Here is a 20,692-nt window from a genome sequence, read left to right as displayed (position 1 = left end):
GTACTGGGCCAGTGTATACCCCGGTTAAAAATAGGTGTACGATATCCCTGTGTCGTAAGAGGCGACCAGGGTTGCGTCAGGAAGGGCATCCGGCATAAAACATGTGCCAAATCACTGTGCGGATCATACGGATGATCCGCTGTGGCGACCCCTAACGGGAGCAGCCGAAAGAAGAAGAAGATATATATATATATATATATATATATATATATATATATATATATATATATATATATATATATACACACATACACACACACACAAACACACACACAATTTTTTTAACTGGAATTTCGCAGAAATCATTTCATGTGTGCATCAATGCTCTACCATTCCGTGATATTGTGAATAAATATTCTCTGATCGAGTTGTACTTGCCGCGAGTGGACATTGAGTATTTGAGAGTTCCCTCAAAGATCCCTAATCAGAGGTTCCCCTTGCTGTGAAGGCTACCACTCTTGCTGTTTGGCACAACAACGGGTGATGTTGACGATGCCATTGTTTATGTTTCACCAGCACACGACAATATCGGACCGTGTCCTCACAAATTCAATTATTGGTGTGAAGTGTGCAAACGATTGAGTCCGTCTGAATGGGCTGCTTCAGGCAGAATGATGTGGGCTCCATCCAGGACGAGATGGACGTCCACTGATAGATCACTGCAAATACTGTAGAATTCCTTAACACAAGTGTCAATTCTCCTTTGTGAGAGGGGATACCATCGATGACAGTTTGGATGAAAAGGTGATAGGTAACTTCCTTGTGAGCAAATTCTCGTAGCTTCTCGAGGATGGGATCTCAAAAGGGATCTCGAGATGGACGATCATCAATTTGTCATGTCAGGGAGGCGACAACGGGAAGAATGGAAAACTCCATTTCCGTCGGTCAATCCTGGGGTTGTGGTTCATCCACTGGATGATGTGTAAGTGCGTCCAGAAGCGTGTGTTCCGTACCTCTCTGCCAAGTGGTGGTTAAGTTGTATGGTGTCAGTTTTCACACAACACGCTACAGGCGAGGGTTCTTCATGGCGTCCAACATATACAAGTTGAATATACGCACAAGGGGTCTACGGTCCACAAAAAGTTGAACAACGAAAGTCCCATGACATAGTGCTTACACTTTGATGTGGACCAAGCTATGGCTAATGCTTCGAGTTCAATCATACTACACCTGGATTCACTTTCTGAAAAGTGACATGATCCACACTGGACCAGTCGATGACGCTCACCATGTGACTGCAACAGAACAAAACCGCGGTCATGTAACCGTGATGCGTCCGTGTCCAGCTGGTGAACCATGCCGATATATGAGTGAAGATCTGTGATGTTGGTTGGAATAGGAAAATCTGCGTATCTCCAAAACCTTTCCATGAAAAAATTGAAACTTGGCATATGTGAAGGACTCCCCATGGGAAATAAGCTAATTTTTTTGGATGATGTCATGGGTGGCTTCATTTTGACATCATAATTGCATGCGTCAAATGCTTTATCCAATCAGAATAAAATTTTTGAGGGTCATCTTGGGCTCATTTGTATGGGGGAGGTGGGGATTTATGATGTTATCAGTCATGTGGAACAGCAGTCATATTGTTTTTAACCAACAACCCATCAAAAATCTTCTCGTCCAAAATGGCTGAAGAAATGAAGTTGAAACTTACAGGTATCATCGCCTTTCCACGAGGATGAAAAAGTTCTCCAACAACATGTCATTGATCACATGGTTTGGCAGCCCTATTGGATTTACCCGAAAATCTTTAAAAAATCATCTTCTTCAGAACGGCTTGACAGATCGAAAGGAAACTTCACCCACATGTCCCAAAAACCTTGCAGATACCAGTGTTTACAAATAATTAATAGGTCACATGGTCCGGTAGCCCTATTGGATTGAATTAAATATTTTGAAAATTTCTTTCTCTTGAACCGCTTCATCAATCAACATGAAATGTCACAATTATGATCCAGTATTCATGGGGAATACAGATTGTGTGTTTTAAATTTCAACCTGATCGGACACATGGTCGAACAGCCAGAATTATTTAATATTTTGAATCTGGGTTCAGGGATTTAAATCAAACTTAATTTATGATGTCATCGGTGGCTTCATTATGATGTTATAATTGCATATCTCGAACGTGAGCCTAGTGTTGGCGCAGTGGTTAGGGCACGGGCTTGGGATCCAAGAGGCCCTGAGTTCAAGCCCCGTTGAGCCACTGAATTAATACACCAGGGGGTTGACTCAGCCTGTCATCCTTCCGAGGTCGGCGAAATGAGTACCAGTGTACTGGGCCGGTGTATACCCCGGTTAAAATAGGTGTACCATATCCCTGTGTCGTAAGAGGCGACCAGGGTTGCGTCAGGAAGGGCATCCGGTGTAAAACATGTGCCAAATCACAATGTGGATCATACGGATGATCTGCTGTGGCGACCCCTAACGGGAGCAGCCGAAAGAAGGAGAAGAATTGCATATCTCGAACGCTTTATCCGGAGTTTGAAAAAATTTGAGGGTCATTTCGAGCTAAATTGTATTTTTCTGGGGGGGGGGGGTGGAGGTAGGTTTGATGTCTTCATCAGTCAGTCAACTTCCATTGTGTAAATGTTCAGAAATCGATTAGATGTGCTGCAGATCGATTTAATAGTTAGGGAATGAACAATGGAGAAATCTCTCCCCCTCTTCTGCAAAGAGCAAGAACCACCCTTCCGTCCCGTGACTCATGATGTCAAAAAGTCCCTCCCACCAGTGGTTGAGCGGGGGGATGGGATGGATCACGAGGGCATGAGTTACGCTGGGCATGGAGGAGGGGTGCGGAGATGGATAAGGATGAGATCCTTTCTTTGTTTTTGAGCAGAAAGCTTTTTGCTTTGGAGAGAGTAGACGTTCAGTAAACCTTTGGGTCCTGCTTGGCTTGCGTTAGGGTTGAGGCCTTCAGAAGTTTTTTGCTTCGGCTGAGGCCTGGCTCAGGAGGAGGCTTTTTTGCTTCGAGGTGCTTTTCTTGGAAGGATGTTTAGCCGGTCGCTCGGCTCGAGCTGCGAGTGGTGGCTTCTTCTTCTTGGTTCGTGGAGCCCTTTGTTCTCCATTTTGGTTCCCGGCTTGGTGCGTCTCATCGACCTATTCGTGGAGGTGGTTCCTCGGGGAAGTGATGCAGCGACGAGAAGGATAGGTGCATCGTCTCACCAATACGAGTTGAGAAGCGTGGGAAGATTCGCGGGAGCCCGGGTCCGAACAACTTGAAGACCACAAGAGGTGGAGAGGTTCGAGATAGGTTCTGAGTTTCAGCTAACCAGTCCTCCGAGCTGGAGCTCGTTATTAAAGGCCTCTGCCACCATCTTTTGGGTGTGTGTATGGGCGTACGTGTGTCTGTGGGCCCGTCTAATAAGTAGGAACTGCTGTTAAGTGCAAGTGACTGAACATAATAAGTAGACGGTTGTAGTTCTTTTGTTGTGCTTTTGTTGCTTGTATAATTCCATCCGTGTTTTGCCTTGTTTAATTGCATACATGCTTTATTATAATCAATGTCCTTGTTTGAATGTAAACCTCTTTGTTGCGTCCATTCCCTCATTGAAATGCCATCTTGTATTGCGGAGTAGTAGTTGGATTTTAAATAGCCGGTTAAGTGATCGGGTCCAAAGGAACTGCGCGATAACACCCCACTCGGTTATCCCAAAAGGAAGCGAGCTGCTTAAGCGGCTCGTTTCCAAGCGGTCCCGTTGAGGTACAATCTCTCGGTAACCTCCCTGCTCGAATAATTAGGGAAATCGAAGATTTGGCAATCGGACCCTGTAGCGCGGGCAGGGTGCAGACAAGGTTGTGGTGGGATTGAAAACCCACCCATGACTGGTTTCTGGCGTTGTTGCAGAAAGTCACGACTGGATTGTCCCTTCAGTGGGCGAAGCGACCGCTATTGGTTAGACTCGGTCGTTCACATGCAGACGGGCGCGAATTCTACAACAATATGTTTTAATTTTGAACCTGATCGGACGCATGGTCTGACAGCCAGAATTATTTCATATTTTGAATCTGTTTTCAGGGATTTAAATCAAGCTTTGTTCATGTATCTATAATGATGTAATGGTGTGTGCAGATGCATATCTGTCAACATTGATGTTGAAGAGTGCCCTTCCAGTTTTAATTGCAAAATTGTTTCTGGAAGAGATAGCTTGCACCACGTCCTTCTCAAGACTACATCGGTAAGTATTCTATGAATACAATCTAGTTTATTTTATACTTACGAAATCTTTAGATTTCGTAAGTATATTGATGACTTCCGTCCTCTGTTTGTGTGTTTGCGTGTTTGTTTGTAGGCACGATACCTCAAGAACGGAAGAAGCTACCAATGTCAAATTACACCACATGATTCAGGAGGGTGATGGCTACTGCTAATTAGATTTTGGTCAAAATCGGTCAAAGGTCAAGGTCACAGTGAGGTCAAATATTCCATTTTTGATGGTTTGGTACAGATAACTCGAGAACGGAAGAAGCTACCAATGTCAAATTACGCCGCGTGATTCTTGAGCGTGATGGCTCGCGCTGATTAGATTTTGGTCAAAATCGGTCATAGGTCAAGGTCACAGTGAGATCAAACATCTAAAAAATGATCTCGAGAACGGAAGAAGGTACGAATGTCTAATTACACCACGTGATTCAGGATGTTGATGGCGAGTGCTGATTAGAATTTGGTAAAAATCGTTCAAAGGTTAAGGTCACAGTGAGGTCAAACATCCAAAACATTCGATTTTTGATGGTTTGGTTTGGAGAATCATCCTCTTAACTTCTGGTTTGCGTCACTACCTTCTCTAGAGACAGCTTTTATTAGACAAGGTCAGAGGTCAAGTTGACGATTTCGTAAGTTCCAGTCTATGACTGCTTGTGTTTTTGTTTCTGCAATAATTTTTCCTGACTTATATGTGTCTTTGTTTTCGTTTCCAGTTTTGTATGTGTTTTTGTTTATGCAATTATATCTGTGATGTGATTTTTGTTTTCAGTTTTGTTTGTGGTTTTGTTTATGCAATTATATCTGCGATGTGTGTAAAGTCAAATGATAATATTAAGTAATATAGGAGTGATAATTAAATAATTATTCCCTATTTTAACATTGAAACCAAAGAGGCAAATAGAAACTCTTGTGATCATTAATTTGGAGAAGGTGTGGGGGAGTGGAAAGAAACAATGACCATTTATAGACTTGGTCAGAAACTTTTTCTCGAAATGAACATTGAAGTCAATCGGGGAATGGGCCAACATCAGAACTCTCAACCTCTTACTACTGACATAAGCGCAAAACACGTCAAATAAACTAAAATTAAAATTTCAAAATAAAACAATACCTTAATTGCTGACTCCAATCTTTCTCCTTCCTCATGTGAACATTATTATTAAATTAAATAAATGGTCAAAAATATTTTTCAGGAAAACCATGCAACTTCTTTCATCACACTCTGACAATTTTATTGGAATACATTGTACATAATGGCCTGGTAGCATTATCTCTTTCCAGCAGAATATTACATATTTGAAATATCTCTTCCTTTCAAGATATAGTAGCATTTCGGTATAAATAAGCATCCAAGGAAACCGTAAGCTGTAGAAATTATTCCAAACATTTCTGTAGCAGTGCTCAACTTTCCTCGCGTGGAATTGTATGCAGGAACAAAGGCAAGAAGAACTACAAAGTAAATTAATATGCTAAAGATGACAAATTTTGCATCATTTGCAATTGAAGACTTCTTTTGTGCTTCATTCGCTAAAGCTAAGCAAAGAGCTGCAAGAATTCCAAGATATACCAAGGCAGACATGGCCCAAGCTAATGAAGCTCCAGAACATTCCAGGATAATGAAACCAGGTTGAATCGTCGAGTTCCGAGTTGGTTCTGAATAACCATAAATTATCCACATAATAGTAAAAGCCAACTGTGGACCCATGCAAATGAGGATGCAAAACTTTTCAAAATACTTTATAAATTGATTCCTTGAAGTTGATGTGAGAGCTAGCAAAATTCACAAAGTGATATCAATGTGAGAACAGTCAATGAAAATAACAATGAACAATTTCAATACATCAAAAGTAAAAATTCCTCCATGACTTTCTCTTGACAATTACATGAGATCAGTGATGAGATCAACTTTGTTGATATTTTAATAGGCCCTTGCACTAATCATAGGTGTTTTAATAACGTGTTTTCAAATGTGACCTCCATACCTACATGTGACAGTGGCATGTGCCATGTCATTGGTGTTTTATTTTTCATTATTAAATAAATATATTTTTAAAATTTCAGGCAAAGTTTTCAGTTGATCACATCATTAATGAACTTCATTATGTTGTTATGGGTTTGCCGGCTGGGTCATGAGTGGCCTCTCAGACCCACTTCCCAACCATTGACACAGAAGCCGAGTCACAGATAACTCCGTGGCATGACGGGTTGCTAAGCATCCACGGACATGGTCTGAGACAATTAAATTAGGTAGGGTCCTCATGTCCAATTTCCATGTTCCTTCCTGGCAAGGTAAGCCCCCAGATTTGGAACAATGTTCTCGACACCACACCCTATTTATCAATTAAATATGGCCGAGCAGAACCATAAGTGGGATGTCGGCTTGTCTCACCATAGCAAATTAGAGGGGCAAAACTCCCTTCCACAATTTGCACATGAATGTCTAACCAATGGAGAGTTGAGCTGGTTGGAAACAGAAGTTCTTATTCAAAAAAAGCACGTATTTTCAGCATTGCAGTGTCACACAAGAAAATTTCTTATCCCTGTACATGGAAGCCCCTTAAACAATTATGTACATAAATCTACAGACATTGGCCCCTCATTCATTCTGGAAAGTTACACAAGTGAGGTTGATAGAGGAGGGGGGAGAGAGAGAGAGAGAGAGAGAGAGAGAGAGAGAGAGAGAGAGAGAGAGAGAGAGAGAGAGAGAGAGAGAGAGAGAGAGAGAGAGAGAGAGAGAGAGAGAGAGAGAGATGAGTAGGAAATGCTGGTGGGTTATGATCAAGATTGAATGACATATGTGTTTCACCAGTTTATGATTCTTTTTTCAAGGTCTGATGAGAGGAAAGAGGCTGCAGCCTGCTTGTGTGAAGGATGAAAGATGTCATGGCAGAGGGTGTTGTCATCAGCAAATGAATAAAGGTGATTTTCCAGAGAGTCAGAGAGATGATTGATAAAGATCAGAAATAGGACTGGGCTCAGAACACTGCTTTGGGGCACTCCAGCCTTGACAGGGAGAGGAGATGAAATGATTCTATTGAGTGCCATATGTTGGCAGCTTTTGATGCAGGTAATATATAGAAACAGCCACATATGAGGAAGACAGAGTTGGGATGAGTTTTTTTCAAAAAGAAAGAGAGAGAAAGAGAGAAAGAGAGAAAGAGAGAAAGAGAGAAAGAGAGAAAGAGACAAAGAGAAAAACAGAGAGAGAGAAAGAGAAAGAGAAAGAGACAGAGACAGAGACAGAGACAGAGACAGAGACAGAGACAGAGACAGAGACAGAGAAAGAGAAATACAGAAGGTGGGGCTTGATGGTGAACCCTCACTCACCTAAAGCAAGCCTACGGAGTTACGTAGTCCCAACTTGAAAATGGAGGGGGGGGATGGAAAAAATTAGGGTGATGATGTAATTCACCCAGGGAGGAGAAATGCAGTGAATGTTTCGTCATGCGTAGCGGAAATTGTGAATTCATGTCAGTACCCTTGCTCTGAGTGAGTTGAAGGGAAATCGTTGATAACTCTTTGTGCATTCCAAGTAAACGAATAGATGTGGGAAAGCAATTGAGGCATGGTCTGGGGACGGGTGGCTCTTGTGCAGCTTCCTGGTTGGCATACCGATATTGCCAGGTGACTTTCGTGAGCTGTGCTCTTGGCTCTGTGTTGGAGTCAACGACCAGTCCTGCCAATCTGCGGTGCTTTGTTCAGATCCCTCATCTTGCGATTGCTGTTCCCTTGTGAGTGCTGTTCCCCAGTGCTACTTTGTGCTGTTCCTTGTTGCCTTTGCTTGTTATTCTGGTTTTTTAAATGAAATGTGATTGTAATGTAATATATAACATGTTGTTTGTGTGTGCTGTAATGAGGTGCAGAGAATGAGAGATTAGGTTAGGATGTGGAAAAGAGATTAGAAGGGATATCATAAGAGAGGGAGTTACAAAAGGGAGGTCCAAAACGGAGTTACAAAAGGGATTCACAAAAAGGGATTGAGAGGAGTTACAAAAGGGATTCATACATAGGACACAAACACAACACATTTCCCTGTCCACTGATACGAGGGGAAAAATAAACTGTCTAAACAAAATTACAACTGAACTACTTTTCCTGAACTCCAAGATTCCTTTTATTTGTTGGATTTAACTCCGTGGAATCTTCCAAAATCGCAACAATATTAAATTCCCTGATAGGTGCAAATCACTCCATTTATTTTGTACCCAGAATGTTTGAGCTGCCAGAAGAAACCTCAGTGTCTCTGATGTCATGAAGCACATTAATCATTCTTCATCATTACTTGTTTGATTGAAGATGGTAGAAATACAATGCTAAAACGTCTGAATGTAATACTTGATGGAATTCCACATTTAAACCTCAGCAGCATTAAGCAGTTAAGTGGTGCTGAAGGAAGTTATAAATACATACCTGGATGAAAGCATTTAAAATTCTTTATCGATAACAGGTCAAGCCTAATAATTATGAACCCTACCTCATGGCCAGGATTTCAGTAAAATAATTCTGGCAAGACATTGGCACCCCCCCCTCCCCCCCCCCAAAAAAAAAAAACAGAGGTTTCTATTTTCTTCTCACCTTCAAAGGAGTGTGTTTTCACAGATTATTCAGGGATCAGAGAGGTAATCTTGTCTTGCACTTGTTTATAAGTTGTAAACTAACTTTGTAAACTTTGTAACAACTAATGACTTGCTATAAGGTTAAGACTCCCCCATCATGTTTTGAAAAGAGGAGACATTTCGGCCTATTTCCGGTCTTGTTCGATTTGTACCTGAAAGATAGTGTTTTCCAATCTCTCTCACTTGAAACCTTCCTAGTTACCCTCGCTGAAGGAGAGGGTATTGCATTTGGGTTCTCTTGTTTGTCTTTGTTTGATACTTGGCGAAATCTTCGATTTTGTCAAGTATGTAGGTCTGTTCCGTTTGTTGGTTTGTTTGTTTGTCTGGTCGTCTTCAGCCCAAACGGCTGGACCAGTCGTTCTTAATTTTTTTACACCTGATAGGCAATCCACCTGAGATGGTCAGTGTCCAAACCCCGTCTTAATCGGACTAAACGTCACGATGTGACGTCACACAACGTGAAAACACATTTTTAGACATAACTCAGTGACCGGAAGCCGTAGCGACTTCCTGTTGACGCCAAGACAAACTTCAATGGAATATCAAAATGTTTTAAAATGCATGTTAGTACAAATTATGCACAGTTTTCGCAAGCGTATGACGTCAAAGATTTTAGTTATTGGTGTGATTTAAAAAAAATTATATTCGTTCTCCAGGTCACAATTCTTAACCGATTTGGATGAAATTTTAACAGCTGATAGAAATCCACAGTGCAAAAAGATATTTCACTTTTGGTGATGTTCAAGATCAGGATCTGTATTCTGCATTACTTTATATTATCGCCCATTATAAACGAATGGGTAATTTTGTGAATTACACATGGCTATTTCTCAAACAGTTTTGCACTTATTATATTGAAATACTGTCTATTTATGCATGTAATATTAACATGTGTACAAAGTTTGATCGAAATTGACCCAAGGTCAAGGTCAGGGTCACCCAAAACATGAAAAACACACATATAAAATACATATTTTTGTTTTACAACATATTTCAAGCCTGAAAACGGGATCGTAAAGTTGGTTGAAAAGCAATGTTCCAAGGTATTTTAAAATATTTTCTACGATAAGAATGAAGGCAAAAAGTACCGATGATAAGTTGTTGAATGTCACATGGTGGCTTTAAATGAGTTGTGAAAATTTTCAATCTGCTGCCGTTACGATGACAACGCATGCCTGATAATTGTTATTTGTGACGTCGCGTCACTTTATTAATGTACGAACAAATAAACACCACACATTCCATGAGAGTAGAGCTTGGACCACCACAAGGAAAGTTCAACTAATTCACCAAGTGTCGGGCTAAGCACGATTTTTCATTTGTCTGTTTGTTTGTTTGTCTGCACAGAACTTTTGTGTTGTTCTCCGCAAGTGCTTGTCGGATTGAGACAAAATTTTTCACCAATGTTGCAACTACTCATGATGAATGTTTTAATCGTAATTATGACATCATAGGTCACGTGGTGTGACAGCCATATTGGAAAAACGGGAAAAAATGGACCTCTATCTCTGAAACCGCATCAAGGAAAAAATTGAAACTTGGTACATAGGAAGGACTCCTCATGAGGAATGAGAGTGATTTTTCAATGATGTCATAGGTGCCTTCATTATGACGTCATAATTGCGTATAAAGAATGCCACATATGATCAATATGAACATTTTTGAGGGTCATCTTGGGAGAAACTTTCAAAAATCTTCTCTGAAATGGCTGAACAGATCGAGGCAAAACTTTACACGTGTGACCGCCCGTCCATGAGGAACAAAATCTTAACAGATATGATGTCATAGGTCCCAAGGTTTGGCCGCCATATTGGATGTACCCTGAAAGCTCTGAAAATATACCACTCAAAGTCTTGGTGTGGGTTTGCAACTCTAATTGCTCTTTTTCTTGTTATGTAGATGTTATGGAAGACCTGTGCAGCTCCATTAATAACAAAATTCAAACATTGGATCAAATAATATTAACCATAGTCATAACAACCGCGGTCTTTTTCGACCCCAGGTATACATTTTGGTATGTTATTGTGCACTGCTCCTTCCAAATTCCATATCTCGGCGATGCATGACGTCATCGCCAGGCGTCGAAAGAAGGGAGTACTCAGTTTTTCCCCATTTGTTTGTTTCTTTATTTGTTTGTTGTACACCACTCCTTCCCAATTCCATATCCAGGTGATGCATGACACCATCGTGGGGAGCGGAAAGAATGGGTAATCAGTTTTCACTCCGTTTTCTTGTTTGTTTGTTTGTTTTTCAGGTCATATCTCAGCCATCCTTTGAGTTTGGAAATGAAATTTGGGGACAAAAGTGACCATGTGCTTTGGCAAAAAGGATATTTTTTATTTTTGCATATCAATTAATTGATAAATTACTTAATTATTATCGATTTATTAATTACATATTTATTTTAGTTCTCATCCTGGCAATATCTCAGGCACCTTTTGAGCTTAGAAGCTGATGTTTTATGATGTGACCAAGTGATTTGGCTATAAAGGGTATTTTTGATTTATTGATTAATAATTAATTTTTCACTCAATTAATTTTCAAAAAGTTACATATGTGGGTGAAACAGTAGTGGTTGAGGTGCACTATTCGGCCATTGATTGAGAAATTAATTATTTTATGATTATTCCTTATTTATTTTAATTTTGCAATTATTCAAATCATCAATTATTCTGCATCACTCCCTCCCAATTCTGACTCCTTGGGCTGCGAGGTGGCATCGCCGGGCGTCAAAAGTGCCCCGGCAATTTCGCGCTTGAGGATTGTTATTTATTTATTTGGCACGGGGGCGGTGTACTTTGAATGTAACTTGTTTCTATATTACTTGTTTCTATATTAGAAACAAGTACACTTGGTGGTGTACTTGTTTATATATTAGTTTAACAATGTAGTTCATATTTTATTCATTTGTTTACCTTTATGTGACGTTAAGAAATATATATATATATATATATATATATATATATATATATATATATATATATATATATATATATATATATATATATATATACTGTATATATATGTTTTATGATCCTATCTTGCTGGTCAGAGTTACAAGCAAATCCTTTCTGGGATCCAAAAAACCCCAGTTGTTTTTGCTAATTTTGTTTTTCCATGTATGATTACTTAATACGGCGTTTGTATCGAGTAAGTCCTCCAATTTTTTTTTATGTTTAGGTTTGTATACTTTTTCACTAAAATATTGTACAATCAATAATGTTTCCTCACAGATGTGAAAATTCAACAGATTGAATGAAATTTAGTGCTTCTGAGTTGGGGTCATAAAATCCCAATCCATCCACACTAACAATAATCTGTGCAGAGCGTTTGTGCTGCCGAAGCAGTCTCCTTGGCTATTGGGCATAATCATTGATGGGTCACCACTCCATCACAGGATACCAGCAAGCTGGCACTCATTTTTCCGAACTCGAAAGGATAACAGGCAGAGTCAACCGCATCCGGTATTAATTCAACAGCCCAGTGGGATTTGAACTCAACATCCTAGGATTCCAATCCCACGACCCCAACCATTAAGCCAACACCAGGCATAAAAGGCCTTAGTTGGGTGGTTATTTTTCCATTTTTTTTGTTTATATTTCTTATGTTTGTTGACTTTATCAATAAAACACCGTGTTAAGTCATTGATATGAAACTTTGGCAGATTTAGTGAAATTGAATGATTTTTGAGTTGGGATCTGAAAAGACTCCAGTTAGTAAGATTAGGTCGTAAAATATGTTGGTAGGACAAGGGTAAAAGGAGCAAATTACAGGATTGATTGTACTCAATAAGCATCCCATCCAATTGAAAGGAAACAGCATCTTCACTTCACTTACACATGGCCACCGTCATGAGCGAGACAGTTTGCTGGAGAATACACACGATGGTGAGTGTAAGTAGAGTGAAAGCTAATGATTCTCTCACTCGACACGGCACAGACCCTGGTTCTCCAGGATAATTGACAGTGTTTACTAAACAGCCTGCTAGTGCACAGAGAATAATGCCAGAGATCCACCAGGAGCCACGGCTTTTCATCGCCGATGAATTTCTGTGCCAGAAAAGCAACCCAAAAATGTTCACAATGATGATGAGCCCCAACGAAGCGAAAGCCAAGAGAATGAGGGCTGGTGCATCAAAGTAGGTCAGATATTCCTCGGGCATGGGCAAACAGGTGTCACGCTGTTCGTTTGACCAGTGATTTTCCTTGCAACGATAACAATCTTGCGAATCTGCAATGAAATCAATTACATATATATGTATATATGTTCTGATTTTGATGTATCACACACACTGTGTTGCGGTGTTGGTGTTGTCGAAGCAGTTTCTTGGCAAGGGTTATACTGCATGGTTTGCCATTGCCTTCCAGGAAGTAGTTCCAGAAGGAATTTGGAATTTGTTTGTGGTGGGTCTTTCAGGGTAGGGAGTATTCCCTTCGCAATCCCCACTTTTTTCCATTGTTTTTTGCATGCCCCAATGTTATACCAACTATAACTGAATTCCAACCATCCCGATCTTATACCAACGATAATGGATTTCCGACCTAAAAAAATCATATACCAACTACAATGGAATCCCAACCTCCACAATCTGGTACCAACTATAACAGAATCCCAACCTCCACAATTATATATATGTATATATATATATATATATATATATATATATATATATATATATATATATATATATATATATATATATATATATATATATATATATATATATATATATATATATATATATATATATATATATATATACCTGCAGAGGAACCTGCACCTTGTGCAGAAGGAATTTTGAGTTTAGAAAAAGAGAGCTAGGTACTATACTGTATATAATTCCAATTTATTCACCACATATAATTTAACAGGCAATGACTGATACAATATATATATATATATATATATATATATATATATATATATATATATATATATATATATATATATATAATACTGTATTTAATTACGAATAACAAGCAAAACAGGCAGTATTGCAATACAAAAATTGTATATGACACAATCATGACTACTCCACTGATAATAATACTACGACTATCGAATTATATACACGAGTATTGGCTGTTCGGCGATGCAGGAGGGAGAGGAGAGAGGGTGTGAGAGGTGAGATTCACAGAGTTGCTCTGCTTTGTGAGTTTTTTTCCGGGTGGTGGTTTCGGATTGTGTTGGATATTAAAAAAAAACTGTGGAATAATTGGCCTCATGGTGGCTTTTACCTGCGTAATTAACCTCTGCCATCTTCGAAGATGGATGGAGGTTACTGTTTTCACCCCTTTCTGTTTGTTTGTTACTTACGAAATCGAAAGATTTCGTAAGTATGTTGATGCTTTCCATTTCTGCTTGTTATTGCGAAATCTATAGATTTCGTAAGTTTATTGATGACTTCCGTTTCTGTTTGTTTGTAAGTTTGTTTGTTTGTTTGTATGTTTGTATGTTTGTTTGTTTGTTTGTAGGCACGATAACTCAAGAACAGAAGAAGCTGACAATGTCAAATTACACCACGTGATTCAGGATGGTGATGGCAAGTCCTGATTAGATTTTGGTCGAAATCGGTCAAAGGTCAATGTCACAGTGAGGTCAAATATCCGATTTTTGATGGTTTGGTGCAGATAACTCGAGAACGGAAGAATCTACCAATGTCAAATTACACCACGTGATTCAGGAGGGTGATGGCTCGTGCCGATTATATTTTGTTCAAAATCGGTCAAAGGTCAAGGTCACAGTGAGGTCAAGCATCCAAAAAATGACAACTCGAGAACGGAAGAAGCTACCAATGTCAAATTAAACCAAGTGATTGAGGAGGATGGTGGCTTGCACTGATTAGATTTTGGTCAAAATCGGTCAAAGGTCAAGGTCACGGTGAGGTCAAACATCCAAAACATTCGATTTTTGATGGTTTGGTTCAGAATCATCGTAGAAACTTCGAGTTTACGTCGCTACCTTCTCGAGAGACAGCTTTTATTAGACAAGGTCAGAGGTCTAGTTGACGATTTTCTAAGTACCAGTCTATGACTGCTTGTTTGTTTGTTTGTTAGTTTGTTTGTTTGTTTGTTTGTAGGCACGATAACTCGAGAACGGAAGAAGCTACCAATGTCAAATTACACCACATGATTCAGGAGCATGATGGCTACTGCTGATTAGATTTTGGTCAAAATCGGTCAAAGGTCAAGGTCACAGTGAGGTCAAATATTCCATTTTTGATGGTTTGGTACAGATAACTCGAGAACGGAAGAAGCTACCAATGCCAAATCACACCACGTGATTCAGGAGAGTGGTGGCGAGCGCTGATTAGATTTTGGTCAAAATCGGTCAAAGGTCAAGGTCACAGTGAGGTCAAACATCCAAAACATTCGATTTTTGATGGTTTGGTACAGAATCATTTTAGAAACTTCTGGTTTGCGTCGCTAAGTTCTCTCGAGACAGCTTTTATAAGACAAGGTCTGTGGTCAAGTTGACGATTTCGTAAGTACCAGTCGATGACTGCTTGTTTGTTTGTTTGTTTGTTTGTGAACAGTATTACGGAAAAACTCCTTGACGGATTTCGACGAAACTTGTGGGGGGGTTAGGTATGGTCCAAGGATCATGCCATTAAATTTTGGACTTGGTCCCCCATTCCCCCCCCCCAAAAAAAAAATTGTTACCCTCCCCCAAAAAATTGTTAGAGAAAATAATTTTTTTTTGCATTTTTAAATGTTTTAAGTGATTTCCAACCACCCCCCCAAAAAAAAAAATTGTTAGAGAAAAAAACATTTTTGCAATTTTTTTTCAACAAAATTTCGAATTTTTTTGGCATTTTTACATGTTTTAAGTGATTCCAACCCCCCCCCTCCCCCCCAAAAAATGGAGAAAAGAACTATAACTGTCAGCACTGTTGACATCATATTTAATGAATAAAGGGGCGAACCTGACGATTTAGCCAACCTATGCCAATTTATGAAAAATTTGCCTAATACGCCGGCACACGTCAAATACGTTATGGGTAGGTTTTGTACACATTAAGAGCACGTTGAAAAACACTGCCATAAGTCATAGTACGCTGGCTTTAATCGTTGAACTTTCTGGTTTTTCTCAACTTTTCAGATGCTCAAAATTTTATGACGTACTCGGCGTTTTGCTCACACGTTCCGCTACGCTGGCCATAAGGTTTAGGCACGTAATGCGATCATTGACACACGTTATTTATATGTCACTCATATGTGCAAACACGTTGCGGTAACATTTGCATACCCGAAACTTATTCATAAACTCTTGGTAACGTTTTATAAGCACGCTACACGAACGTTGTTCACAGATGCGCTACTAGAATGTTTCTCATACTTCGAAACACATCAAAGTAATGTTTAGGGAACCCGTGACTTATTTATTATCTACGAGTAACGTGCTTGAGAATTAGTTGTAGAGCATGTCCTGCGAACAAATATGTATGTAGACGTATTTGACGTCTTCATGACGACCACAGAACTTACTGAACACGTTTCTAACAAACAGCTGACGTGAATGACATAATCAAGGCGATTTGGGGAATTGGAATATAAAAAATGCCTTCGCAGGAGTAACCCGTCTTTTTTTTAGACTTCGTGGTGAGTACATGTTGATGTCATTCCGAGAGGTGGAGGATACGGCAAGGCTGAGACGAAAATACCTACCTGTCCTCGAACATCAACATGACCTCATCTAGTTGACACTGCACCAGTTGCGTGCCAATAGAGCCGGGAGAAGAAGACGTGAACGGAGGAGAAGGAACTGGGTCAGACCATGGATCGGGGGGGGGGGGGTGACGCCATTACGGCATATATGACCAGCTCATGGTGGAACTCCGGAACGAGGACCATGCATCCTTCATGAACCTCCTGCGAATGCCTCCAGCGATGTTCGACGAGCTGCTAGCCAGAGTGGGTCCAAGGATAACCAAGGATTATAAAGAAAACATTTCACTCGTCCAGTGGAAGCGATTTAACTCGTTCAATGGAAACGATTTCAATTGCCGAGCACCGGCGTCCAAAAACAATAGGTGAGTGACAGCAAGTTAACTCGTTCAATGGAAACTATTTGATTTGCCTTGCACCAGCGTCAAAAAACAATAGGCGAGTGACAGCCGTTTATTAAAATAGTTTCTTGGCAGTCAATGGATCGCAAACGTCAAGGAATCGTAAACGATACGCTCCCACGTTATGCATGCGCCAGACTATCGTTGGGCATAGGCTGTGGACGCCTAAAACACGATAAGCAATCGTTGGTATAACTAATCTATAAGTTATCGAAGCGTTCTGTGTTCATTACTAGTACATTATGCACTTGTCAGTCTTTTTTTTAATAATTTCAATGGTAAAATAAAGAAATACTTCATCTTCGGAATGAGGAAAAAAAAATAGCCCTTTCAGAACATCGAACAATGGTGCAAAGTATTCTCCTATTCATTGACGCAACGAGGATTCATCATCCCCCACAGCCTCCACATCACGCTCACATACTACTACTGACATAGACATACAGCTACTACCAATGCTACAACCACTACTACTACTATTTTACTGTCACGCACACCTACTAGTAGTAATAGTACTACTACTATTGATACTACCGGCGTTCACATCTACTCACCATGGAGTCTGGAACAATGATGGGTTTTTATTGTGAAGCTCATTTGTATATACCAATTTCCCTAAACCTTGCCAATACGCCAGTACACGGTAGAAGTAAGTTAGAAACACTTTCAGTAAGTTCTATGGTTGTCCGGAAGATGGCAATTTAATTTGTGTACATACGACAATGTGCGTTTTACATACGTTACAAATAGGTTCATAGCATGTTACTCAAAGGTAAGAAGCACGTTTTACTTAGGTTCAAAACATGCTACTCATAGGGAAAACGCACGTTACTCTTACGTTCATAGCATGCCAGTCATTGGTTCAAGGCCAGTTATACATAGTTTCAATGCACGTTACTCATAATTTCCAAGCACGTTAAACATAGGCTAAGCTGACGCTACTCATTTGTTCAAAGCAGGTTACTCATCGATTCGAAATTAGGTTTCAAGTATGGTGGCCAGTACCTTGACGTGCTTCGACTTATGAGTAACCTAAAAGTAACGTGTGTTCGCCGTGTTTAAACGATCGCGGAACGTGCTCGGAACAGATGCCAACGCATGCGAAACGTGTGAGCCTTACGTCGAGTACGTCTTAAAATTTTCAGCATGCTTGAAATTGCACGACGTACCAAACGGACGAGGTAATATGCCAGCATACTTCAATGATTTCCAGCATACTATAAACGTATACACATTTTACCAGTAGCATATCTGACATGTGCCAAGCGTTGTAAACAAATTTTTCATAGAATGGCATATGCTGGCAAGATCGTCAAGGTGTGACTGCGATGTTGACACTTCAAATTCTCAGGCAGTTTTGATTTCAATCGGCGTCCGGCAAGTATTTAATTGGCTACGCCACGAGTTCGCCGGCGATACGTATAGCACGCAAAGGGTAAGTTAAACTCTCGTTTGTCATAGGTTTTGAACGCCGACCACAAGGTAAGCATTGGTTGGTAAAAGGTTTGTTTAACACAACGAAACGTTCTGTGCCCGTTCCTAATAAGTTATGCAAACGATCAACACGTTATGAATAGGCCAAAAACTTCAAAAAAAAACATCAAAATTTCAGCGTACGCCAGCGTTTTACATACATTTTTATACGTTGCCATTGCTGCCTAAAACGTCAAGGTGTGGCAGGGCCCCAAGATACAAGGTTCACTTGAGTGACCCAGCAGTATTGGCGGCGGAGGTTTTGCACTCTCCCGAATGCTTCCCCTCCAGTTTGTTTGTTTGTTTGTTTGTTTGTTTGTGTGTGTTTGTTTGTTTGTGAACAGTATTGCGGAAAAACTCCTCGACGGATTTCGACGAAACTTGCTGGGGGGGGGAGGTTAGGTATGGTCCAAGGATCATGCAATTAACTTTTGGACTTGGTCCCTCCCCCCCCCCCACAAAAAAAATGGTTTGAGAAAAAAAAGTTTTTTTTTTGCATTTCTGCATGTTTTAAATGATTTCCAACCCCCCCAAAAAAAAATTGTTACCCCCCCCCCCAAAAATAAAATAGAGAAAATTTTTTTTTTTTTGCATTTCTACATGTTTTAAGTGATTTCCAACCCCCCCTACAAAAAAAAGATGTTGGAGAAAAGAACTATAACTCTGTCAGCACTGTTGACATCATATTTAATGAATAAGATATAAGGTTCACTTGAGTTACCCAGCAGTATTGGTGGCGGAGGTTTTGCACTCTCCCTAGTGCTCCCCCTCTAATTTTACCTGTTTTCCCTGCGGAGTAATTGACTTTTACATGCGGGTCGGCAGCGGGACAGCCTGATCCCACACCCCACGATACAAAACGTAGCAACCTTTGCTGGCCTCAAAATGGACACGAAGTCCAATGTGTGTTAGCTTAAAACCTTGCCAAAATTGTGATATACCTTCACCCTTATAACTTAATTTGCAAAGTCGATCAAGTTTACTTTTTGTATTGAAGTCCCTTTTTTGTGTACCTTGTCGAGGCTCGTATGAGAGCTAACACACAATGCACAGCAAGGGGGGCATGAGACAAGAGGGGAGGGAGTAGGAAGGACAAGACAGTGGGGAACCGAGACATTCGGAGATCTGTGGAAGGGATGGGGTGGGGAACATGGGAATACAAGATGGACATTACAGGGACTTTCTGGAAGGAAAGCAGGGAATTTGAAGGGGGGTGGGCTTGGGTGGATTATCAGGGGTTGAAAAGATCGAGGATTTGGATGGGGGATGATAAGAGGTGGTGGTGAACAGCGGTTTTGAAGGCCTGGAGGGAAAAATGGGATTGCATAGTGTGAGCGAGTTTATTCCAAAGGCAGGAAAAACGAGGAATGAAAGAGTGAAGGTGAGCAGTGATTCGTGATTTGGTAGTTTTATCAGAAGGGGGTTGTTGGCGGACCTTGAGCACCCTGTGGAAATATGCTGAGGATATATCGCAGAGAGAGTAGGGGGGGAGAGGCTGGAGAGGAGACTGTAGAAGACAAAAAGACCAACGACCTGCCTGCGCTGAGAGAGTGAGAGGCCCAAAGACTCAGCCTTATCGCGGGAGATTCCATTGATCCAAAATGCCTTGGTTTCCACAGCGTGAAGCTGAGAAAGGTGGGAGGCAGGAGCACCAGCCCAGATGGGATAGCAATGCTACATCAGGCTGCGGACAAAAGCTTTTTAAGTGGTCAGGATCTCAGGTTGCCGAGGAAGGACTTTGCACGACGGAGGATTCCGAGTCGGCGAATGGATTTGGAGGCAAGGTTTGAAATGTGACTTTCCCAGGAAAGGTCATGGCAGATAGTGAGACCCAGAAGCTTCAAAGAAAGAACTTCTTCCAGAGGATTGTTGAGAAAGTGGATGAGGGGTTTTCGAAACAGTCCTTTCGGAGAGACATCGTGAGAGTGTGAGATTTGTCCAGATTGAAAGACATGTTCCACATGTTGGACCAGTTTGTGATTTTACCCAGATCTGCAGTGAGCGAAGAAGATGCTGCATGCTGGTATGAGGGATGACAGATGTTACGGCAGAGGGTGGACTCATCAGCAAAGAGATAAAGAGGATTTTCCAGAGAGTCACAGAGATCATTGATGAAAACCAGAAAAAGAACAGTGACCAGAATGCTGCCTTGAGGATTTCCAGCCTGGACAGGAAGAGGGGATGAAAGAATTCCCTTTAGGTCCACACATTGACTGCGCAGGAGAGGAAGTCTACGAGCCATGAGTGGAGATGGCCGTTGATACCATAGGAAGAGAGTTTGGTGAGCAAGTAGGGAGCCAGACCATGTCAAAAGCACGCAATGTC

At 40.7% G+C, this 20,692-nt stretch overlaps 1 protein-coding gene across 1 annotated transcript in view; it reads right to left on the bottom strand.

Annotated features, from left to right (window-relative positions):
* Positions 1 to 5,472: 5,472 nt before the first annotated feature.
* The window catches only part of LOC147035766 (extracellular calcium-sensing receptor-like), a 56,605-nt gene continuing 41,385 nt past the window's right edge, over positions 5,473 to 20,692 (bottom strand). Inside the window, exons 7-8 of the mRNA XM_085847377.1 lie at positions 12,664 to 13,056; positions 5,473 to 5,980 (exon numbers count right to left, since the gene is read on the bottom strand). Of these exons, the coding sequence (XP_085703503.1) occupies positions 5,499 to 5,980; positions 12,664 to 13,056 (875 nt within the window). The 3' untranslated portion in view covers positions 5,473 to 5,498. The remainder of the gene's footprint in view (positions 5,981 to 12,663; positions 13,057 to 20,692) is intronic.

The sequence above is a fragment of the Eptatretus burgeri genome, chromosome 1, assembly GCF_056783735.1.
Source record: "Eptatretus burgeri isolate ZD-2024b chromosome 1, Ebu_testis_v1, whole genome shotgun sequence".
Lineage (NCBI taxonomy): Eukaryota > Metazoa > Chordata > Myxini > Myxiniformes > Myxinidae > Eptatretus > Eptatretus burgeri.
Note: the sequence above shows the minus strand (reverse complement) of the source record. Positions and strands in the feature narration are given on the sequence as shown.